The sequence below is a fragment of the Manacus candei genome, unplaced genomic scaffold (assembly GCF_025592945.1).
Source record: "Manacus candei isolate 608988 ecotype Guabito, Panama unplaced genomic scaffold, ASM2559294v1 h1tg000002l, whole genome shotgun sequence".
NCBI classification, from domain to species: domain Eukaryota; kingdom Metazoa; phylum Chordata; class Aves; order Passeriformes; family Pipridae; genus Manacus; species Manacus candei.
The window spans coordinates 14,853,741-14,878,593 of NW_026138050.1; the positions used below are offsets into that span (position 1 = coordinate 14,853,741).

The 24,853-nt window shown below is 44.4% G+C and overlaps 1 protein-coding gene across 8 annotated transcripts in view; it reads left to right on the forward strand.

Annotated features, from left to right (window-relative positions):
- Positions 1–24,853, forward strand: part of DNAAF8 (dynein axonemal assembly factor 8) — a 93,417-nt gene that overhangs the window by 875 nt on the left and 67,689 nt on the right. For 2 of the 8 annotated variants that reach the window (XM_051779902.1, XM_051779967.1), the window contains exons 1-10: positions 14–166; positions 1,942–2,101; positions 5,497–5,613; positions 6,573–7,046; positions 9,339–9,435; positions 9,839–9,971; positions 10,902–11,045; positions 11,455–11,523; positions 13,406–13,759; positions 15,561–15,738. In XM_051779902.1, the coding sequence (XP_051635862.1) occupies positions 1,955–2,101; positions 5,497–5,613; positions 6,573–7,046; positions 9,339–9,435; positions 9,839–9,971; positions 10,902–11,045; positions 11,455–11,523; positions 13,406–13,759; positions 15,561–15,738 (1,713 nt within the window). In that variant the 5' untranslated portion in view covers positions 14–166; positions 1,942–1,954. Of the gene's footprint in view, positions 1–13; positions 167–197; positions 890–912; positions 1,051–1,941; positions 2,102–5,496; positions 5,614–6,572; positions 7,047–9,338; positions 9,436–9,838; positions 9,972–10,901; positions 11,046–11,454; positions 11,524–13,405; positions 13,760–15,560; positions 15,739–24,853 lie in introns of those variants that run through there. The other 6 variants (XM_051779950.1, XM_051779941.1, XM_051779960.1 and 3 more) reach the window with 6 other exon arrangements.

The following is a 24,853-nucleotide window of genomic DNA, read 5'->3' on the forward strand; positions in this document are numbered from 1 at the left end:
CGAAGGGCGGCCGAGGGGGTTGGGGCTGGCGGTTGTAGTGAGGAGTTGTCGCGGTCCCGCGGTCTCTTGGCGCTGCCGCTCGGCCGTGCCGCTCGTCCCGACTGCCGGCAGTTCGCTGTGTCCGCGGCCCGGCCCCGGGCCGGGGCTGAGCGGGGCGGTGGGTGCTGTGAGTGAGGGGAAGGGAGCGGGGCCGCGGGGGCGGGAGCCGCGTTGCCATGGGGACGGTGCGCGTGCGCCGCGCGGCCGCCATTGCGGGGGCTCTGAGGGGGGTCCCCTGGGGTCCCTCACCCGGGCCCGTCCCTGGGCTGTGACCGGGCTGCGGTGGCTCATCCCCGGCCCCGTGCCCCTGAATGCAGCCCGAAAACCAAGCTCTGTCTCCCACCATTGCCTGTCTTCTCAGCTGCTCCCTCCCAGCGACGCTGTCGAGGTGGATGTGACAGCAAAAGTCAGTTCTAGTGACACGGAAAGGATCTTATGTCTCAATTAGAATCATAGAGTCGTTAAGGCTGGAAAAGACCTCGAAGATCATCAAGTCCGACCTAAGACCTAATAACCTCCATGCCCAAGCTCTCCAGAAAGTGCCTGTTGTGCTTATTGCTGACAAGTCTTTGTTTTAAACACTGCTTGCTCCCACTGAAGATGAGCCGTTTGCTGACTGATAAGTCAGATCCAGCATAACATCCATAACTTTGGGATACTGACCTCCCAAATAATCACAGAGTACCACACCAGGCAGTTTATTTTATCCTCATGGGACTCCTATTTTCCTTAACATCCTCTGCTCACTGTCAGAGCACTGTGCTCCAGCCATGGAAGTTTTCCTCCTCTTTACTTAAATCAAATTCAAGGGCTGTCCCAACAAAACCACTGTGTGGATATGGACTATAAGGTATTTACAGAGGCAATTGCAAGTTATAAACATCCCAGGGCATAAGCTGAGTTTAACCTCATGTTTTGAGGATCTTTATTGCCTACATCAATGCAAATAATGGTGACATCACTTGAACAGTTATTTCAGTCCTCAACAACACACAACCTTTGATGATCCTTGTGAGTTTCTTCTGATTCTGGGTCTTCTGTGATTCTATGGAACCTCTGAACCTTTCTTTCCCAAAAAGAAATCATTTACTCTCATGTTTAATTGTCCAGAAAACCATGCAATTGTAGCATAAAATGTAAAGGTTTTCAGTGAGGATTAACGATCTGATTTCTTAGTACAGCTACATCCCCTTCTGTGTTGTCTCAACTCCTCATGTACATTAAGGAAAGAATCCACTTTAGAAACACTTTGAGAGGTCAAAATCCAAGAACATGCTGACTCTCAACTATTCTTTGTTTAAAAATCCAGTGAAAACAATAGCAAACACAAACCAGTGTTCAAGGCCAGGTTGGACAAGACTTGGAGCAACCTGGTCTGGTGGAAGGCATCCCTGCCCATGGCAGGGGGTGGAATGAGGTGAGTTTTAAGGTCCCTTCCAACCCAAACCATGCTGGAATTCTGTGACTCTATGATCATTTTATCTGTCATTTGAGCAGTGAGGAGAGGAACATTAGGGAAATAGGGAAGACAAGTGAAATCCAGCTGAGAGCAGAGATGTCAGCCTGTCTTTGGTGTGTTCCTTCCCTCTCCATGCAGGCAGAACATGGGAACATGCTTTAAGAGAACACAGTTACAGCAGTCTGCCTAAGAACCCCAGAGAGTACTCTCTAAATGAGAGGCTCAGCTGCCTCTGGGGTGTGTGTGGTAAGCAGGGCAGAAAGCTCATGAAGCTCTGAACTCAGGTGGGAAGGAACAGCTCCAAAAATGCAGATTGTATCATTCCCTGGGAGTGCTGAGAATTCCACTGCCCTTACTGCACATGCTGTGCTCTTGTTTTGTGCTGATGTTACCCCTCGTTCTTTGGTGACGTATCCTTAAGCTCATCTTTCGTTTGTTTGAAGGGAAGCTGTTCCAATGGCCTCAGAAGGGCAGAGTGAGGATGCAGCACATCCAGCTGAGCCCCCTGCAGCTCCTGTGCAGAGTGAGAGACCATTCCAGTGGGGATCCATACTCGCTGCAGTGAAAGACCAGCTCCCATCTCTGGACTCCGAGTCCTCCACAGTAAGCACTGAAACCTGCCTTTCCTCACACTACCTCAGAAAAATCTCTCAAAGGAAGAGCAGGTGACCTTAGGCAGGTGTTTCAGAGTGGCTGGGGTGGTGTTCTGAATGGGCTGCCTGTCCTGGCTGTGTAACACTGTGCATTAATCCACAGCCTTTTGGATTATCCTCAGTTGTCAGTCACTGCCATCTCCTCTCCCTGTATTCTTTGGAACCTACCCCTCTGCTCAGGTGAGACCCCACCTGCAGTGCTGCCTCCAGCTCCAGGGTTCCCAGCAGAGGAAGGACATGGACCTGTGAGAGAGAGTCTAGAGGAGGTCACCAAGATGATCAGAGGGATGGAGAAGCTCTGCTGTGAGGAAAGGCTGAGAGAGTTGAGATTGTTCAGCCTGGAGAAGAAGAGGCTCTGGGGAGACCTTAGAGCCCCTTCCAGTGCCTAAAGAGGCTCCAAGACAGCTGGAGAGGGACTTTGGACAAGGGCCTGGAGGGACAGGACAAGAGGGAATGGCTTCCCACTGCCAGAGGGAAGGGTTAGATGGGATATTGGGAAGAGATTCTTGGCTGTGAGAGTAGTGAGGCCCTGGCACAGGTTGCTCAGAGAAGCTGTGGCTGCCCCATCCCTGGAAGTGTCCAAGGCCAGGTTGGAGGGGGCTTGGAGCAACCTGGGCTAGTGGAAGGTGTCCCTGCCCATGGCAGGGGGTGGAATGAGGTGAGCTTTGAGGTCCCTTCCAACCCAAACAATTCTGTGATTCTCCAGACAAGAAGTATTTCCAGGGAAGAGGAGAGTAGAGGGCATCTTACAGAATGAACCCAGATTTCTTCTTAGTTTGTTCAGTCAAAAATTTGGTATGAAAGCAGCATCCTGCTGATTTACAGTGAAATGATAATGTTTTATGCTTGGCAGTATTATGCTATTCATTCCAACAATGTACTTGCAGACAGCAGGCCTGTTGGTATGTTTTTTGTATCTATGAGGATCACAGGAAAGTGATAGTCCTAAAGACTTGGTGATCCACTGGAAAAAAGCATTTGGCAGATATTTCAATCCTGCATTCTGCTTTTTTTTTACTGCCTGTAATTCTCCACAAGCCCTGTTGCCTTTCTGTGCTTCAGTTTTACGTGCAAAGAATGAGACTGAGAGATATTGTGCAGAATTCTTCAGTGTGATACATTTTTCACTTGCTGGGGCTGGGTCAGCTTGCTCTTGGCTGCTCAAGATCTCTGTTCATATGCAGCATCAGTCTGGTGCAAATAAAAAAGTGCCTTCCACTCTAGTCCAAGATGCTCTGGCACTGACTTTCCTGAGGGGATAATGTGTTTCAAGACTATTATTGGTGGCCTTTTGCCCAAATAAAAATATTTTGTTAATTTTCAAACATGTATAAACTTGAAAAAACAACTTTGAACACACAAAGGATATATTTTATTCCATCTTATTGTGGCCACTAATGGTACAAGGGGAGTCCTGTGGGCAGTGAAGGAAATGCCTCCAAGGGCTGTTTATCACTTATCATTATCAATGATCTGAAGCACTGTGATCTAGTGGATTGAGTGCTGATAGAGATACTATGACTTGATTTCTGCACCTGGATCTGTCACTACCATGGTGGGCAAACCATTTTGCCTCACAGTATCTCAGTTCCCCTCTACCTATTTAAAACAACCATTGCATTTTAATATGTGCCTGTATGGTCTAGATTAAGGCCCAGCACTGGAATTATTTGTAGGCTTTCTTGTTGTGTAAGTGTACAATAAGGTTAAGAAGGAGGAAAAGCTTCACACTTTGGGGCCAAATACCATTGTGTCACTCTAAATCCCACTGAACCTTTCTTTTTGCTTACAAACAGTCTCCAATTTCTCTGTTTCTATTTAAAAATTCCTGCTGAAGGAGCCGAGGCAATCTATTTGGCACTAAATTTGCATTCCAAAGATCTGGTTGTATAATCCCTGTGCTGCTGAACCTGCAGTTCCAGTGCTGCACCTTTGTCTGAGCGATTCCCACGTGCCTGAAGATCCATTTATGCATCCGAGATCTGTGACCTGAATGTGCTCTGCTCCTGCCTCTGAAAATGGCACTGACAAATGTGTTTTATGCCCTGAAGTACCTTCATTACCCTGATATGCAATTTATTAAGAGGAAAGGTGTTCTGCTGGAGTTTTCTTCATGTTAAGGAGAGTTAATGATACCAGAAAGAATGCTCTGCAGTGAATTGCCAAAAATGCACACTTGCAAAACAGAGGGACAAGCAGGAAAGCTGTGTCCTGACTGCTGAGGAGGTGCTTAATCTTCCCTTGGTGTCCATGCATAAGTATTCATCTCCAATATATATCTTATGTTTAGAAAAGGGATTTTCAAAGCTGTTTAAATGCTGACCTACCAACCACAGATGCTGTTTGCATTCTGAAGAGTGGATGTCAGGGTCCTGGTTGCAATAAAAAGCTTTCATGGCCCTGCCCATCCTCAACTGGTGCCCAGCAGCTCTACTTAAGCTCAGCTCGGGGCCTTCATTCTCTGTCTGAGCTGTGTTGGAGAAGTGCTGGTTTCTGGTTGAGCTGGACTTACATCTGTGAATTAACTTTCAGGCTTTACCTCTGACCTGCCTCATCACCACAATATTGCCTTATCATGTAGATTTTTTTGCTCAGCCTCGTTGCTACCCCTGGTCTGTCCTGCTTGTTCCTCTTGGGTATTGTGAAACTGGGCTTGGCCTGGTGGGGCCTTGCCTTTCCAGTCATGAGCTCCCCTTCCCTTAGAATCACAGAATCCCAGAATGATTTGTGTTGGAAGGGACCTTAAAGCTCATCTCTTTCCAAACCCCTGCCATGGGGGTTGGAAACTAGGTTGCTCCAAGCCCTGTCCAACCTGGCCTTGGACACTTCCAGGGATCCAGGGGCAGCCACAGCTTCTCTGGGCAACCTGTGCCAGGGCCTCAGCACCTCACAGGGAAGAATTTCTTCCCTATATCCCATCCAGCCCTTGCTTGTGGCCGTGGGAAGCCATTCCCCCTTGTTCTGTCACTCCAGGCCCTTGTCAATAGTGAGCAGCTCTGCCCTTGCCACTGATGGTGAGTGAGGTAGGCACAGAATCTCTCAGGAGTTAGAGAACTTCCCACCCTTTTCATTGCTCTGCTCAGCAGGATGTTTGTCATCAACCTTCGTAGAAATTCAGTGTTTTACATGGTTTTTACAGTTGTAGCTTGCTCAAACATTGGGTGGCTGTGAGACAGCCTGGGCTGGTGACTGTTGGGCTACTGGACTGTCTGTTGGGACTGCAAAGAAACTTCTTGGCCCTGCACTTCGAGGGGTGACAGCATGGGAGCTGTCACTGCAAACCAGATATTCAGGCAAGTATTACAGTCACCTGTTTAATTTCTCTTTTTTTGTTCTTGTTTTCAGTCTGACTGTGAGAGTGATGAGGAACTTTTCATCTTCCAGCGGGAGCCGCCCAACTTAATTCCTGACCTTTCAGAAGAACTGATGATGTTTTCCCTGGAAGACTCCAACGTGCAGGTTGTGACTGTTGTGTGGGGGCTGTACTGGTGTCACCCCTCTCTTCTGGCTGTCTCCAGTGTGGGCACCTCCTGGTGTTGGACCTATTTGACTGAACTGTGTGATGGAAAAGCTTAGTCTCCAGTACTTTCTCCCACTAGAAACTGGATCTTTCATTCCCTTTATACAGTGACTCTAAAGTTTTCTCTGTTCTTGAAATTTTAGAACTTTTTTGTCCTGTCTCCTGGCAGTTTTTATTGTCCTTTTACTGTTTGTTTTTCCTGTGCACTAGCAGTGCACACTAACCCTGCAGATTGATGCCTGAATTTTTCAGGGTTTTAAATTGTTTCAGCTACCATTTTATGTGTCTAGAAAACGAAGAATTATTTAGGACAGTGCAGAAAGGGGGACAAGTATGAAGTTTACTCCTTGAACAGCTTTTCTGGGAGAAAATTTTTACTTTGCTCCTGTAGTGATGAGTTCATAGAATCCCAGAATGGTTTGGGTTGGGAAGGACCTTAAAGCTCATCTTGTTCCAACCCCCCCTGCCATGGGCAGGGACACCTTTCACTATCCCAGGTTGCTCCAAGCTCCATCCAACCTGGCCTTGAACACTTCCAGGGGTGGGGCATCCCATTCCTGGAAGATAAGCCATCATGAGAAGCTGGAAGAGGAGCCAGCTGACCCTACTGTTCCATCATGGGAAGACTAACTCCCCATTGTTTATCTTGGTGTGAGAGATGTCCTACAATGAGCACGTGTAAGGAAAAGAAATTTCAAGGATGTTTAGCACTTCCTGAAATTAAAGTTTCTGGAAAGTAAACAGTCTTACTGTTTTCCGTGGTGGATGTGGTGTGGGTTGTTTCCATATGGTGTCTGAGTTGGACTTGTTGTCTTCTAATCACTTTGTTTTGGTTTATTATCTGCTTCTAAAGCTCAGGGAGATATCACTTTCTGCACATGTGTGCTTTTTCTACCTGTAGCAAATCCAGGAAACAGAAAGACAACCATGGGAAATCTGGAACGGAGACCTGGAAAGTTTTGGCTTTCAGGAAGAAACAGATGGTACCCAAATCATTGCAAAAGAAGATGTACAAATGATTAAAGATGAGACTTGCAATCTTGCCAGGCAGACTGAAGAAATGCCAAACCAAAAGGGAGCTGTTCTTGAAGAGTCTCTTGCAGATTCCACAGATCACCTTGAAGAGAAAGAACTGGGCAGGAGACAGGCCAAGGATACAGCATTGTCTGTGGAAGGGCTGTACAGTAAAAAAGAGAGAAAAAAGCTGATAAAGACAAAGATACTCTCCAAAACCATTCTGGAGCCATCCCCAGGCCACCCAGAGCAGGATGTCAAACCTCCCTCCTGTGGCATCAACAACAGTCTAGAAAGAATTGCAAAGGGAGAGACCTCCTCAGATGAGCATCTTGGAGAAGTGACCCATTTGTCACTGCAGGTGAGTGGCCCCAAGAACAAACTTTGGGGGCTGGGGGCACAGTGTATTGCTTACAGAGTCCTACTAAAGCGAGGAACTGAAGTGCCAACTTCTGCACATACAGAGGGTATGTGTTCTATAAGCTACCAAAAGCTGTCTCAGAGCTGTCATTACAAGTCCATCTTGGTGGCTCCTGGAACCTCAGGAGAGCCAACCACAGCGTCTGGCTCTGGAAGCGCAGGAGACTCTTCTGGTTCCAGGCAGACTTGGCACTAAAACAGGGACCTTTCTGGCCTTCCAGTGTCTGATCTTTCCTGTAGTGCTGGAGGTGAGAAGAGAAGATGGTTAGGATTGTTCCTGAAATCCTAAATCTCTTCCTTAGTTCTGTGGGATGACCAGCTTATGTGTTAGCTGGGATGTGGCCCAGCGTGGAGAGATGGTTCTCTTCAGTACTGTAGTTATAGGTCTTCCTTTATTGATTTTTGAGTTCATTAGGACTTAATCAGCACAGAGCATGACCTGATATTTCTGTTCAGAGCCTTCCATAGGTCAGAGTACAGATATTTCCTTTCCCTTTCATCTACATTCACAAATATACATTTTAATGTTAGAGCTGTTCCAGTGCAGGCAAAGAATGCAGCTGCTTGCCTGTGTGTTAAATTGTGTTGCCTCATTGGAGGGGATCTTTTTCAGGTGGTTCTGGGTTTAATTCCCATTTCACCTCATGTACATCAGTTGCTATATTAATTCAGGAGGCATCATTTGCCTTTCAGAACCTGTTTGATATCAGTGACTTCAATTAGCTGATGGTTTTGGTTGGGTACTGAGACCAGGCTCAGTGTGTTCTCACTTTAATTTGGAAGGTGGTTGTTACCTGCCAGCTCAGCAAAGTATTTCATTTATGTCAAGTTGTTAAAACTCATATACAGTTGCTTCCTGATTCATATCAGTTAATTTGATTTTTTTCCCTTAAATTCCTTTCCGTGTTAGAAATGGAATTGTGCAAATCTTAAATTCTTTTCTTCTGGACCCTGTCCAGTACCTTCCAACAGTGCTGTTCCTAGTAAGACTAAGGAGTCTAAAGCTTTAATAAAGCAGGTTAGATGATATTTTGATCTTTGTTATTATAATGGTTTGTACTTCAGCACTATTATTGGAAGAGAAGCTTAGTTCTAACTGCATCATAATAAAATAAATGTATATATTGTCTTTCTCTTCGGGCTTTTTGATAAAACAGAACCTGTGATGTAGTTCTCAGTTGTCAGTCCTTTCTTGCTGTTCCAGACCAATAAATAATGGCATTGTTGAACCAGTGTCAGCTTTGTGTTGGTGAGAGACTTCAACTTGTGACTCTCATCAGGCTTTTATCTTTCATCAGCTGCAGTGTGTAATGTTAGAACAGAACTAGTCAGGGTTCAGGTGTGTGTGAAGATTTATTGCTCAGGAAGGACGGAGAGTCTTCTCTGAAACAAGAGGGGCAGCTGACAGAGGTTTTACAGGGTGAAACTGCTGGGTTTGGAATCTGCTTCTGCTTTCTAAAACCTGGGAGTGGTTATGAGAAATGCATGTTTGCTGTAGTTGTGACATTGTCACAACTGACACCCCCCTTCCTTTTAATAAAACTGATGAGTACTTCTAAGTTCTGGTGATGATATTTCAGATGGATGTGAGTATTTTTAATTAAACTTTCCATTTCAGCTGTTGTTCAGGGGAGAAGCAATCAGTGTTTTAAATGCATGTGGATTTGTCATGGCAGCCTGGTTCTCATACCTGAGTTAGCAGTGTGAGTGTGCCCTCAGCCAGGTGTGTGGGATTCCTAGCAATGAATCCTATATTCACTGTGGAATAAGCAGCTGGGAGATTGCATCTGTACCCAAGATTGCTGACTGTACCTAGGGGAATGGGAATTTACCCTGGTCAGGAATTGGAGAGGGAGGAAAAGGCTCAGAGCCTCATCTCAAAGAAGGGAAAAGCCAGAATTTCTTCTCTTATGAGTGGCAGTGAGAAGTTCTCAGCATTATTCAGGATCAGAATACATGTACTTTGTCTCGGATCAGGCCATTTTTTAATCTCTTTCACTGTCTCCAGGGATTTTTTGTAGCCTATTTCAAAAGGGTTCGTGATTGTCAGTGAAAAAACCTCAGCAGAAGGAGATGAAGCAGCTGGAGAGATGCACTGTCCAAAGGGATATAATAAATCATTCCATTCCTTCCAGCAGTTCCTTGTGGAGCTGCTGAAAGCAAGCTGGCAGTGAAGTCAGGGATGGTCTTTTGGGAGTGAACTTTCCATCACATTTCTATTGTCTTCTTTCAGAATATTGAGAAATGGGATCTAGACAAGAATCTTGAGGAGCTGGAGCAGCAGAGAGATAACACTCATGCAGAAGTTGCTTTCTTCTCAGCAGATTGTGGTAATATTACTAAATTAACACCAGCTTTGCTGAAAGTGTATAAAAATAAATAAGACTCAGGTTCCTGTGTTTAAGTCATTCCCTGCAGCATGATTTTGAATGTTGAAATCATAGTGGGGGTTTTTAATCCCTGTAAAACATGTTTAATTAGCTTCCCTCAAGATTTCATCTGGTTTTCTTAGTCTGAGGTCAGTGCTTCGTGGCCTGCCATGGCCTAGGAGTGGATCAGACAAGCTGGATGAAGGTTTGAAGGGAGTCAGAGCCAGATGCCAATAATATCTTTATCCTTCCCCTTCTGACAGGCTGTAGGAAAAGGGACAATGTGGAAATGAGGACTGGGTGTGTTGGGTGATCCTGTGGCAGAAGACCACAACTGGTGATTCCTTTTGTTGCTCTTCTGTAGAGACCTTCAGGAGGAACTGTGAGCTCCTGAAAGAGCTGGAAGAGCTGTGTGCCAGGCAGTCCAGGACAGTGTCTCCTCTCTCCAGGTGGCTGCCAGCCAAGCCCTTCTCCTTTCAAGAAGAGCAGGACAATAAGTAGGTCCTTTTCTGTCACATACCCTGGGTAATCCTGGCTGCCAGTAGGGATACTGGGAACTCCCTGTCTTCTGGAGGTGCTGTTCCCTGTGGCCACTGCAGAAAGCTGATTCCATGGTTGCAATATGCTACAGGGATGTTAATGGGGAAAATTAAGACTCAGTCATTGCTATACATTTGATGATAAACACCTCAGCATTATCCATCAGCCACCACCTTTGTCTGGGCCTTACTTGAGTCAAACGGGAAAGGCAGGAAAACGAGGCTGAGCTAATTATCATCTTCACTTTTTTTGTCATCCAAGCTACCAATTTCTTTTTATTGGTACTTCAATTTAGGTAAAATATACAGGATGGTTTTTTGTGGGTATCAGTGGAGATGTCAGGGCAGCATGGAGGGTTCTGTGTGAAAGAAGTGGATTTTCAGGCTGTTCAGAGCAAACAACATCAATGGTGTAGGCACAGAGGAAACAATAGTGAAAAAGCCTGTGGAGTGGAAGGTGGGAAGTATCCTCATTGCCAGAGCAGAGAGAGCCATGAAGATGATTTGCACTTTGTGTGCTCTGAAGGATAAAACAGAACTGCCAAAAGTGGCAGAGAGGAAAAGGGAGACCTTTTCTTTCACATTGACACAGCTAATTGGTACCATAACTGCCTGCCTTTGTTCTACAGAACTGTTTGATGTTGTCAGATTTTGAGAACTAAATATCCCTCATCATCCTGCCTGTGATCTGTATGCCTGGGGGAAGCTGAATCTTTGAATTAAGCTTTGAAAGGTGGTGGATAGTAGACAGAAGTAGAGTTGGAATCTGTATGGTAGCCAAGCACAAAGCTCTTTTCTCAACCAAGTTTTGATCCTAATCCACACTCTGCAGGACTTCTTGTCTGGATAAGGCAGAGGACATGCTGAAATGGTGTTTTCTATATGCAGGGATGTTGCCTTGCCATCATCCTGTCTAAGTTCTCTGAGAAGGAACATTAGATTACAGAGCCTGCCAGAGCCTGCAACTGTGTACTTAGACTTAAGAGATGATGAACCACAGAACTCGGTGACATTCCCTGAGGAAGAACAAAGGTATAGTCTGGATTTATACCACTTTATTGGTAGTGAGAAACAAGTAAAAAAAAGTGGGAAACTGAAACCTCCTCTCTGCATTGCATGGTTGTGAAATGTAACTTTAAAACTGGTCTTTTCTTCCACACTGTCATCAAAAGAAACCTTGTAGTTAATAAACAGCTAATAGATAATAAACAGGTAACACATTTTGATCTGGTTGCTTGAATATTTTAATTTTTTTTGCTAGAGTAATAGTGTGAAGAACTATCTATAACACCTGGAGTTCTTCTCTGAAAGTCTCTCCCTTTTTCTAATTTTCTAAATTTGTATTATATATATATTTCATATATATATTCAGTATAATTGATGAAGAGCCAACACCCATTTGGAACAGAGTTAACTCATGTGGTCTGATTTGTTTCACAAGTTCAAGTGACAGCTCCACCGAAGAAGAAGAAGAGACTGTGACAATTAAGGATGAAGCAGAAAGCAGAATGTAAGATTCTTTACCATGACCCCAGTTCAAGTGATAGGATGTTGATTCTTTCTGGAACTAAAATCATTGCCCTAACAGTGATTCAAGTGAAAGCTTGTGTACTGAAATCTCTCCATTTCTGGTCTTTACAGCAAAAAAGCCCAATAATGAAAGTGTTTGTCTGGCCCCAGGAGATCACTTTTTCTGTTGCATGGTAAAGGTACCAAAGGTAGAAAACAGTTGTTGATCCTTGAGGCAGTGCAGCCCTTGCACCTGTACAGCTGCAGGGGAACAACTCAAAACTCAACTGCAGTAGCCCTGGGGGGCTGGGAAATGTGACTCTTTCTCCAGACCTGTTTGAGTGACACAAGAACTGTCCTTTAAATGACTCACAGTCAGTCTTTGAAAGTGTTGTAGGGAGTTGACTCAGACAAACCTTTATTTTTTAGAAAAAATAAACCAAGCTAGAATAGATAGAAATTAAAAGAGGATGTTGAATACACTGTGTGGGCAGGGATGCTCCCAGTTCTCCTTAATTGGAGGGGGAAGGGGAAAGAGTGTGATGGATGGAATCCTAAACTGTAAATTCCTCAATAGGCACAGATGTCAGCCTTTTCCTGTTACTAAACTCAGGGCTTGATTCATACCCATAAGTTATGAGACATTTGTTTAATGTGAAGCAGAGATGTCAAACCTTAAGGATCCTCCTGCATTTATGCTGTGGATTCATTTCAAAGTCTGCTGTGTGTAAGTTCACATCACAGCAGTGCAGAGGACCAGCAGGACACATGTATTGTTATGCCAGCCAATTATACTTTTTTTCTGATGGTCTGAAAGAAGAAATGATTTGACAAAGAGCAGAGCCTCAACAATATCATTTAGGACATCTAATCCAAACTCCAAAAGGCAGGGATGAGGTGATGCTTGGGGAACTCTCCCTGACACTGACTCAGATTCAGCAGTTGCATCAGTGTAAATCGAGTGATGGAGAGCAGAGCTCGGCTGATTGGATTTTGATTTGCTTTAATGTTGCTAAAGAACATACCCAACTGAAATGCCTGGCAAATATTGCTCAGTTCTGTTTGTAAATAAAGAAATCCTCTTGGTCTCAGCAGGGCAAGATTCTGATTTCCTTCACAAGGGGTCAATGCCATTTTCACTCTTCTCTGGATGGAATTATTAAACATATTCTATATATTCTGTAGTACAATATACCTATGATGCTAAGTGCTCATACACACCACCAACCTACAGCATTACTGTCCAACCCAAACCAATGGCTCCTCAGGCTGTGTACTCTTCAGGTACAACTAAAATAAGGTGTTTTATTTGCTCATAATCACCAGATGAGGTACAAATTGATTTTAGCAGGTGACTTGGGAACAGAACTGCAAAATCACCATATCTGCCCGCTAGGTCATGACCAGACTTTCCACAACAGAATATATCACAGTAATGTAATTGCTGACAGTTTAGCAGTCTTGTTAACTTGGAGAAGACATTGGTTAAGCCAAACACTCAAAAATTCTTACAATTACTAGAAAAAACTTTTCTTCTGTATGTATTTGAATCCCAACCCCTGTATCCAAAGGGGACAAAAATCTGTAGGCTCTGATTTCCTTTTCCAATGATATATTTGTTGAGGGCTCTTGTAGTAGGTGTGTGTTGTGCCTGAAATACAGAAGAGGTAAATAAATTGTCATTAAGATAAATTCTGTGTTCTGCCTCTGTGGTGTTTTGTGTCACCTGAGTGCTGTTGCTGCTATTACCAACACTTATCATTCCTGTAGATGCCCAGCCCTTGTTTCATAGCTGTTACTCATATGAGAAGTTCCTCAGAGATTGAATTTATTCATATAATGCTTTGTCTTGCATTGAATGAGTTTTTTATTTCCTTTTATAGGAGGAATTGCTCAGGGAAAAGCCTGTTACTGCAACAACTCCGAGCAGCCCGTAAAGAGACCTTGGAGCTTCTTTGTAAAGCATCTACTCCAACTGAGAAACTGGATCCAGAAAGTCTGGAAGACAGAGGTTCCTCTAACATAAATCAAACCCAATCTTGTAAAGTGAGGCAAGAGACAAATAAGGTGGTTCCCAGGAAACTAATGAGATTGGAACCAGAGAAGAAAAGTCCCCCTTTGTCAAGCTGTGGGGACAATGAAGCTGACATAGAAAAAGGAAACAAAATGGAAGCTGAGAAGGTTCAGAATTCAGGAAATGCTCCAGAGTGTCCTCTAATTACAACGGAATTGCCAAGGTATCCCACAGGAAAAGTCATCACTGGTTTTGATTTTTGTGTAATTGTCCAAGATTAAAGAACATTACTTACCTGGTCTGTGAGCTGGAGCAAAAGGGTGTCTGGTTTTGTTACCTGAACAACAACAGTCCTGGCAGCTCCTGCTGCAAGGTTTAGAGGAAACCTGAGTGGATCAGTGAAGTGGCCTGGGATTAGTTGTGCTATGGCACTTCTGACATTGTAAATTTAGCCTTTTTCTTTAGTTTTTATTCCGTAGAAGAGGAGGATAACAATATTGGTTTCCTTTATGAACAAGAGCACTGGGGTTTCATAAGCACAGCATCCTAGAAAATAGGTCTGGAAGGGTCAATCTCCCTTTACCAATACAGAGTGAGGTAAAATCTAATCCTTTCCTGGCAGATCTTCATATAACTTGGTCTTGAAAGCCTCAATGTTGAGGATTCCTTGACTCCCAGGTAGTACATTTTCCTACTTAATTATCTTTACAGTTGTAAAAGTTTTCCTTAAATTATCCTCTCTCCAATTTAAGCTTGTTTTTTTGTGTTCCTGGAAGGAATGGGAAATGGTTTATTTCTGTTTCTCAATATCAAACACCTTTTACAAACTGGAAGATGTACCAGCCTCCCCTTGTAACATTTTCTTCCAAACAAAGGAATTCTGGCACTTTGTCATCAAGGAAAATGCAAGACCTTGGAGGGACAAAGTACACCCATGAGGAATACCAAAGGAATACCTTGAAAAGCTTTAAAAAGTAGAAATAAGAGTGATATCAGTTGAGGAAATAGCAGAGTTATTTGGGCCTCTGCCTCCTTGGGCTTAGTTTAATGTTGTGTATTCTGCAGAAGGTCTAATTTTAAAGTGAAATCAGGTGGTTGCCTTGTGCACCTGCCCAGCTGTTTGGGAGAGCTCCATTATACTGCCTTTTCAAAGGTTATATTCTGCCTGCTATTTTCAGACTGAAATGACTTTGACATATGAGCCCTGGAAAGAATTAGGATGTGCCTGCTCTGGGGACTGGGACTGTTTCAGAGTTAAACAGTTGCTGGCCCTGCCACTTAAACACCTCAGCTCCTGTGTACTTGCTTTAAATGGCAGATGGTTGGTTCCAGGGTTTTTTCCTCTATGGAATTCCTGACATTAAAGCTCATTGCTTCCATCAGGAGTATAAAACTCCATTTTGGCTACCTGTTAACCTGCCACAGAGATGGGAACCCACAGCTAGGCAAGGATCTGGGTTAGTTATTGCCCAAGTAGTAGCTCAAAATGATTTTAACTGATTTCAGTTTTCTTTCTTGCTATTCTCATTATTTTTGGGGCACCTGGGGCTGGAAGAATTCAGAAGAAATTGAACTCCATGGCAGAGGAAATCTTCCTGCAAATCAAAATGTAGAAAGATGGAAGGTCTTGGGTCAGGGAAACTTGTCACTGTCCTATCCTATAGCAGATAGGAAAGGAAGGGGGTTAGACTGAGAATTTTGGTGTGGAGATGGGGAGTGAAATGTCACAAACACATCTCTGCTTAAAGGAATTTTAATCTCCAAATAGATCATCACCACTTATCAGAGATTTGAGCTCTGCTGCTTTGCTTTGAGGTTGGGTGTTTTTCTCAGAGAGATGATTTCATCCAATGACAAGTTCTTGTGGCCCCCCACAACCACCTAAAAATCTTTCTAAATCTATTTTAGCCTTTCATGTCGTGTTTGACTCTCAAGTGTGTGGTATAAATACAAGAAAAAAAAAAGAAATGCAAACAGATGAACAAGTGGCTTTTTCTCCCAAGTGAAAAGCTAAAGCAAAGCAGAATCTCTATATTTTTCAGGACACAAGAAAGTGAAAGAGAGCTATCCCAAAAAGAAGAGCAGATGAAAGAGAGACAGAGGAGACTCAGATTCCAGGAGCAGCTGGAGGGACTGCAGCCTCAGCAGTCAGTGTCTGGGAAGCAGCCCATGGCAGAGAACACTCCTGTTCTGTTCCACATGGTCAGTGGCTGCCTGTGCCTTTCACAGTGGCTTCCTGGCTACGGGCAAGTGTGATCCTAGAGCAAAAAGTCATTTTCGTTGCATTATTTAAAATCTGTTTGTTATGGAGCACCATTACCTGATGAGATGAGCAGTTCCACAGCTCTTCTCTCACACTAACTGTATTTTTTCCACTTTCCTGTGCAGGGAGTGCTCCCCATGCAGCTGCCCATGAGTTTTAACCTGTCACAGTATGGCAGGAGCCCAGCTTGCTGAAATCAGTGTGCTCAGTGTCATCTACTTCGTGGGAACCAGGCTCTCCCACATGATTTTTCATAACTTCTTCTAAAGAAGTGAAACATTTTTACTGTCATACTCCTAAAGCAAAGCTTATGCTGAGTCCTGTCTGGTTGTCTGCCCCCAGAAGCTTTATAGGTCAATTTAGTGGGTAGGTTTTGAGGACTGTGAATTTAGTAATAGATTTTGCTCCTGATTAAGGGAGTATGAAATTATCCTGATTTTTCCCAAAGCCTAAAATAAGGCTTGGAGGACAGGGCTGGTTTTCCTCCTGAGAATGTTTGCTTATGTCTTCTTGGAATGAGATGGTCTTTAAGGTCCCTTCCAACCCAAGTCATTCCATGATGCTGTGATATGCAGTCCTGCTTCATCCTTTCACTGAGTTCACTGAGCACAGGGCCAGCTGAGAAGGTCAGAGGAGATGAGAAACTCCAGAATTTATCTGTATTGATTTATTTGGGCTGATAGTGATAACAAAGCTCTTCTGTCAGTACAAAAATTGAAAGACCTTACAACTCTAAACTGGGGGCTGGACCATTCAGGTTTGTTTTCTAACTTGATTACTGTGTTTCTGGAGATTTGAAAGCTCATTTTATTTAGCACTGGATTAATCACTGATGAGGAGTAAAGGACTAACAAACTGCCAGCTGACTTTCCCTCCACCGGCCTGCTTTGACAAGGTCAGGGCACTGCCCAGAGCTCTGTTTTGGGGGTGTAAGATCCTTCAGCCTCTTGCTGCTGTCAGGTACCACCCAGTTCCAGTTAGCCCTCATTAAGATGCAGACACTTACTTGCTCATCAGGAATCTACTTGAGCCTTGCTATCTCATTCCTGACAATGCACCAAGCAATGCGGAATTATTCTGTATCGTGGTCATTTCCCATATTTGCTGTGCTGAAGCCAATAAAATGAAGATAACAGCTTGGTAATGGGGTTTCTCTGGAGTGCAGCTCAGGGTGTGTCTCTGCTGTAGCTGAATGTCAGTGTGAATATGCCCCTGATAGATTTGGTGATGCTCCTGCCAGCCAGTCATGGCAGTAGGATGTGGGCATTGCTACCCAGGGTTTACAGCCTTCTGCTGCCCATGGAAACTGCTCTCAGCACCTAAAGGGAGAGAGAGGGACTTCTATACAGGCAGAGAGTGACAGGACAAGATGCAGTGGTTTTAAACTGCCAGAGGGCAGGGTTAGATGGGATACTGAGAAGAAATTCCCCCCTGTGAGGGTGGGGAGGCCCTGGCACAGGTTGCCCAGAGAAGCTGTGGCTGCCCCATCCCTGGAAGTGTCCAAGGCCAGGTTGGATGGGGCTTGGAGCAACCTGGGCTAGTGGAAGGTGTCCCTGCCCATGGCAGGGGGTGGGACAAGACTTCTAAGGTCCCTTCCAACCCGAACCACTCCATGATTCTAAACTAACTGCCAGCCTGCCTGGGGGAAGCCTGCCTGACCTCCCGAGGCACTGCTGGGCAAAACAAGCCAGCACAACCTGGAATAACTCTGTTCTGTGGGCAACTTTGCTCTTAGTTCTTCTTTAGGAATATTCATTAGTAAAATTAAGAATGAAAAATGTGTCAACATCATATATCAAATGTAACAGTCCTTTATAAGATAACTTGAAATCCCCCTTGATAGCAGCTTTTTTTTTTTATTAGAACAGGGTTTTCTTTTCTTTCTTTTTTTCTGAACATAGAAAAACTTGAATGTTTTGACATTTAAAACTAAAGAAGCTATAATTTGGCAGCTATGTCTCAGTGAAAATATCTAATATCTATATATAAACATGTATATTCAAAGAACAAGCCCCAGTATTTGACAGAGTAGCACACTTTCAAATTTGTTTTGTAAGTCCTTTGTTTTGGCAGTGATAGATGTTCAGATCTGGAACACTTGTCATAGTTTCCAGAATTCCTCTGACCATTTATAATGTACATAAATTATTGAATTGAATAATAATCAGAGAGAAAGTTTAGAAACTCTGCAATTACTGTAGCTGAGATGCTGAAAAAGACTGGCAAAGGAAATTTTAAAAGCTGCATTAGGGTTACATTAGAGTTCTTGTCTAAAATATAAAAGCAGTGAAACTCAGATTTAATGTGCTTTGGTTTTTTTCTTAACCTAGTTCAGTCAGACTCTGTCCTCAGCTTCACTTTGAGAGTCAGGGTTGGGGATAACACTTTCCAAACAGTGCAGGTATCTTGGGAGACTGAGAACTAACTTCCAGGACCACTTCAGCTACTGAGGAGGGGGCTGAGATCCAGTGTATTTTCAGGTTATGCAGGTACCAACTTTCCTGGGAAATCATTGGGTTCATTCTAAGAATTCTGCCTGTCACATCTGTGTCTTTAGGTGTCAATACTTTTGCCATCTGTCCCACCTCTTTGTTTTAAAAATAACACGTGGAAGAACCTGTATTTTTTAATGGTTTAGGTTTTTTCTGCTCCCCTTCACCAGGCAAACTTTCAGTGAAATTTAAGACTGGCATGAGTTGATCTCTTCTGAAACTGGGCCCCTTGACCACATTTGAATCTTTGGACCTATTTCAGTTCCCACATTTGGATCTTTGGATCTGATTCAGAACTGATGTGAGCATCTAGAGCCCTGTGAAAGCCAGCAGAGTGGTGATGTGATCCTTGTTGTAAGGTCAGGATGAATTAATAGTTTAGAGTAACAGGCCCAGGGTTTGTTTCAGTGTTTGAGCAGAGTGTTATTGATGAGGGAGGGAGAAGGAAAGCTGCACAGTACATAAACCAGTTAAATAGGGATGTAAAATGAAATGGGTTTGATCTGTCACTTCATTCATCTTGCTTATTATGATGGAGTAACTTTGTACTGATGTTGTTTTCCATATTACATTCCCATTAGGTGGGATCCAGATAATAGCTTTTACTTTTGCCAGGCTCGTAACTGAGATTTATGTCTGGGAGCAGCACAAGCGGGTTACTCTAGGAATTGTAGAATCCCAGAATAGTTTGGGATGGAAGGGACCTTAAAGCTCACCTTGTTCCACCCCCTTCCATGGGCAGGGACACCTTCCACTCGCCCAGGTTGCTCCAAGCCCTGTCCAACCTGGCCTTGGACACTTCCAGGGATCCAGGGGCAGCCACAGCTTCTCTGGGCAACCTGTGCCAGGGCCTCCCCACCCTCACAGGGATTAATTTCTTCCTAATATCCAGTCTTACCCTGTCCTGCCTTTAGGGAAGACAAAGCAGGAACTGCAGGTGAGAGCAGGGCAGGGACCTCCCCAGCAAGGAGTGCTGTCCCACAGTCCCCAGACGAGGAGCAGAGCAGCTCCATTTGAGGGTGGCCAGTTGGGAAGTCTGTGGGAATGAGGTGGGTCCAAGATCAATGCCAGAAAGCCAACCCAGGGACAGGAGTGGGTCCAGGGACAGGACACATGGTCAGCCAGTGCAGGGATGCCACAGGGTGTCTGTAGGGATGAAACCAGTCAGTGAAGGGTCAGTTCAGGTCAGTGAGGTGCCAGGCAGAGGTAGAGCTGCAGTGTAGCTTGACAAGGACCAAGGGAAATGTCTCAGCTGAAATGCAGAATCTCATAAAATATGCTGAGTTGGAAGGGACCCACAAGGATCATTGAGTCCAACTCCTACCCCTGCACAGGACCATCCCAACAATCCCACCCTGTCCCTCAGAGCGTTGTCCAAACCCTCCTGGAGCTCTGGCAGCCTTGGGGCTGTGCCCACTGCCCTGGGGAGCCTGGTCAGTGCCAACCACCCTCTGGGAGAAGAACCTTTTCCTGAGATCCAACCTGAGCCTGCCCTGACACAACTCCAGGCCATTCCCTGGGTGCTGTCCCTGGTCCCCCCAGAGCAGAGCTCAGTCCCTGCCCCTCCTCTGCCCCTGCCCAGGCAGTTGGAACTGCACTGAGGTCTCCCCTCAGTCTCCTCCAGCTGAACACCCCAAGTGCCCTCAGTGTCCTCACACGGCTTCAAATCAGGGCCCTTCCCCATCTTCCTTGCCCTCCTTTGGACACTCTCCAATGGCCTCATATCTTTCCTATACTGTGGTGCCCCAAACTGCCCCAGTGTTGAGGTGAGGCTGCCCCAGGGCAGAGCAGAGCGGGACAATCCCCTCCCTCCCCCAGCCTGGTGCCTGCTGTCCCGGGAGAACACAGCTGGCCCTCCTGACTGCCAGGGCACTGTTGGCTCATATTCAACTTGCCATTGACCAGGACCCCCAAGTCCCTTTCTGTGGCAGCTCCTGAGCAAAGGGGGAAGGGCCCAGCACCTTCACACGGTTCCTTCCACAGCAGCCCCACATGACACCCCTGAGCTGCTTCAGCACTGGCCTTAAACCCAGGCAGCCAAACCCCTGCAGGGGGTGGTGCTCATGGCCCTGACACTTTTCCAGCTTTGGAATTCATCTAACAGGGAACAACTAGGATTTCGCTTGTATTAAGCTCTTTTATTATGGGGACAAAGTGGGTGTTTTCAGCAGGGCTTCACCTTGGTTGTCTATTGCTTTATCATGATATGGCAGAACAAGATAACGTCGTTTGAAAGCTATTAGGAACCATCTTGTAACCAGTCCCTTATAAACACTGTTTTATCTGCCTTGCACAGCCAAACTGTTTGGGAAATGAGTGTGTTGACTCATTCTGAGGCATCTCATTTTTCTTGGCATACACAATCACTTTGGCCAACCTTGTATTAGTAATTATATTACCATAATCCTCATCTCCTTGCAACTCAGCCTTACAACTGGCTTACAAAACAAAAACATACAGGCACAACCAAGTCATTCTGCCTTAACAAATAGATTATGTGAATACTTTCCTTTCCAGCTTGTAAACACAGACTCTATAACCTTTCTGTCCAAATCAATAGGTTCTTTATGTTAATACAGCATTGACTCAGCTTACTGATGTCAGGTAGAATTCTCAACCACAAGATTTTCTACTTGAATTCCCACAGAATTAACACTCTACTATGGTCAAAATCTTCCTGCCCTTTTTATGGCCTTGTTCTCTCTTTGATAACTCTTTGTGGGAAAATCTGTGACAAAATCTGTATTTACCATCAAGAGTGGTGCTGAAGTTCTGTATGTTTAGTAACTAGGAAAGTAAGGATTGATTTCCCAAACTTGTAGAAGTATTTTTAGTTCAATTGGTGGCCCTGTAAGTTATTTTTATTGAGGAGGTGCCTTGATCTGCACAGTTGTCAGTAAAATGCTTTTGATTCTTTACCTGCCTTACTAAAATAGGTGCCTCTATTGCTGTTCTATGGGTGTTTTGATCTTTTTAAGGCAGTAGTGCTGACATCAACATTGGAAATTGCCCTTTTCTTACATCTTTGGGTTGTTCAAGGACATTGTGGATCTCAGGATCCCAAACCAGCAGTTTACCAGCTGGACCACAGCACTTGGGCATCTCAGCAGCTCACATGACTGCACTTAGGTGATGTCCTAAGCAATATTTAAAAATATACCCTTTTTATTGCTGAGTGGAAAATGCATAAAGGAAAAGGACTGTAAGAAACTGAAATTAATGTCTCAGTATAAAGAATGTACAAAGGGCTGATGAACCAGTTATGAAGGAATAGGTTTTATGCCACTGCTGTATAGAAATGCCAGTTCATCCCCCAAAATGTGTTGCAATACACAGATTTAGAGAGGGTGAGGAAATCTATTAAATCCCATTACTGCTATAATGGGTTTGTGACACAGTAGTTGAATTTTTCTATATCTGTATTACTCCAAAACTGATCCTGGTTGTATAAATCACCTGTGACCAGATGTTTTCATTGACACTGAACCAAAGCTACGTTTGCACAAGTGTGAAAGTAATTAAAACAGCATTTAGCACGTACTGTTATTTTAATATAGATTATAAAAAGCTGTTCATTGTAAATATCGCCAAATATTTCCTACACTGAATTATCAGGCATCAGAGCTGAGTTTGGGTTGTGCTTGGCTCCCAGTTTTCTCCCTCCTGGCCTGTCAGCAGAGTTGTGGCCACAGTGCTGTGCCCAACAGCCAGCAGATGGCCCCTGAATTCCTCCTTTTCCTTACAGCAAGGTACTTAATGAGTTCCTGAAACAAGATTAAAATCTCTTGTACTTAATGAACCTGCTGCCTCGACTGGAGAAATGCTTAAAAATAAACTAAGGCAATTAGAGATGGAGTTAAAGTTAGCACGCAGAGACAGGAGGCCAAGGTTCCTGTTTGTGCCACTAGTCCAGCACAGAGGATTCGGAATAAGGTGGAAGTTCCCAAGATAATGTTTTTCCAGCATGTCAGCTGGCACAGAGCCTGTGTCTCTGGCCTCCTCTTCATCTACCCACTTGGTGCCAGGGAAAGGAGAGGGGGTAGGATTTCCTGGCACAGAGCTTCATCCTTCTCTGGGTGGATGTGGCTGGTCCTGGTGTCTTTGGCTGCACAAGCCAGAGGGTTGGGGCCTCGGCGTGGCTCGGGATGGCACGGATCTAGCCTAAGGATTTGCCTTAATGAGCAAAGCAGAGGATCTAGGCCTTACATGTCTGTGTTATAAACAACTCCCTCTGCACAGGCAGAGCTTGCTCTCCATGTTCCCCGAGTCAGGACTGTTTTGGAATGTGTGCTGGGCACTCTTAGGGCAGGCTGTACTTATCATCCTGGTGTGCTTTACATCACTAGTTCTGCTCACACAGCCAGAGCAGGTCAAAGTGCCATACAGAAATGCTGCTTTGCTGACCTGGTGACTGCTTTAATAGGTTTTTCAGCCAAATTTTTGTATAAATGCCCAGAATCAGGAAACTCTCCTGTCCTGAATGCAGCAGGAGCACTCAGAAGCCATGGAGAACCTTGCATGTGAACTGCTGCCTGAAGTCCCAGTCTGGTGGTTCACAGGGGCTCCTACTTTTGGGCACTGCACTTTCCAGCTGTGGAACCAATTGAACAGTCAGGTCTTTACAAAGCAGTGAGTGCTTCCAGTGCTGTTTCTCTGATTGGAGTTGGAAGATGCCTCAGGATAATGGGGAATGTTTAATCCTTTATATTTCTCGGCATATCTTGGAAATGATTAAAATTAGTTTAGGCTTATTCTTCAATATACTTATGCATGATCTTGACAGATGGGAACATTGGTTGCTGTTGCTTAAGGGAAAGGTTAATATAAGTATAAAGAATTTAGTTTCCAGGATTACATGCATGAACTTGCTGCCAGTAGAGGTCCTGAATACTCCTCCTTTCACATTAGGAGGATGTTCAGATTAAACTTGAAGAGAAGACAATAATGTAAAACATCCATGGGCTAAATTCTAATCCTGATTTAGAAGTAGGCAGGAGAATGCAAAACCATTTCTGTGCTTTTTGTCTTACCAGGTCTTGCTCTTTGACAGGCCCTGTGTTTGTTGGCAGAAGGAGTAGCTGCCCTGAGTTTGCAATGTGTATGAACAAGTGCCAGTCACTGTAATTATACAGAGAAATACTTTCTGCCATGAATCTCTCTCTTGGAATCAAAATAGAATTCACAACTCCTGGCCTTACCTCAGGGCTGTGATCATTGATGCTATTTGTAGATGAAAGGAGGCTGATTCTGCCCCTCTGTTTCTCAAAGGGTATGTACAGACTTGCCTGACACACCACACTGCTGTTAAAGAACCTGTATAATTTGAACTGGATTCCTGCTTTTCCTCATGCCTTCTTGTTTAGCATTGACTTAAGATGGGCTCGTGTTCCAAATCTTAGCACACTGGGGGGTAAGCTTGGTCACAACTTGTAAACACATTATTACCCAAATACTCATTACAGAGCATTATTCTCAGTGGCAGGGAATGGAATTTATCTGAGGTTATGAAGTGGAAGAATCATGCAGTTACTTTTCTTTTGCAAACACTGAGCTCAGTCCAGCTCTTGTGCCAACCTGCAGTTCCCACAGGCTTCAGGGGACACTGTAAGCACTTAGCACTTCTCAGGATCACAAACCCTAAATTCACAGGTCTGAGGGGTTACCTGAAGGGTATTTTGTAGCTGGAGGGAATCTCACAGAGCCTGGGACAAGCTGGACACAGTCCATTTAAACTGGAAGCTGACAGGCTGAAAAACAAGGCACTTTAGCTCTGCTGTCACTTCCTGATAAAGCAGCTGAGCATAATTTCCTTCCCCACACCCCTGATTTTCCTTTATTTCTGTGGGGATTTCCATAGATTATCAGGGGAAATACATGAAAAGATAAATAAATGGGAAGACTGCCAAAAAATGAGGCATTACCCAAGTTGGTAAGTATATGTTGAGTCATAGAACCAATCACAGAATGGTTTGGGTTGGAGAGGACCTTAGAGATCACCTCATTCCAACCCTCTGCCATGGGCAGGGAACAGGGAATCTCCTGGAGTACCAAACCAGAGCCATTTCAGTTGGATTTCAAGCCAGCTTGGAGCATGTGCCAAATCCCAGCCTAGATTTTGGATGGCTGAGGACCAATTCCATGCTCTGTCACAGCATTTCTGAGTGACCATGGACAATTCCCTTCTCTGCTAGAAATTGTGGCATATTTTATTTGGGAGGCAGTTTGGAATCATTTGAAGAACAACATTGTGGAAGATGCAGACAAGATATTGCTGTTTGGGTTTTAGAGGCCCTGACACTGTTTCAGGAGTGTAAAGAAAGAGAACAGATATGACTTTTGAAAGTTTGTTGATAATCTTACACTCCACCTCTTCAGTGTACTTTACAGGCTTTTGATAATTAATCCAGCTGGACAAGGGACTAGGAGAAGGGAATATTATCCTCACTTTGCAGTTCCACAGAGAAATACTTCATGCCAGAGCTGAGCACAAGACTGGGAATCAGGATCTTGTGCTCACATGAAATGTGCAAGTAATTAAACGTCCTTTACTCATTTCAGCTGC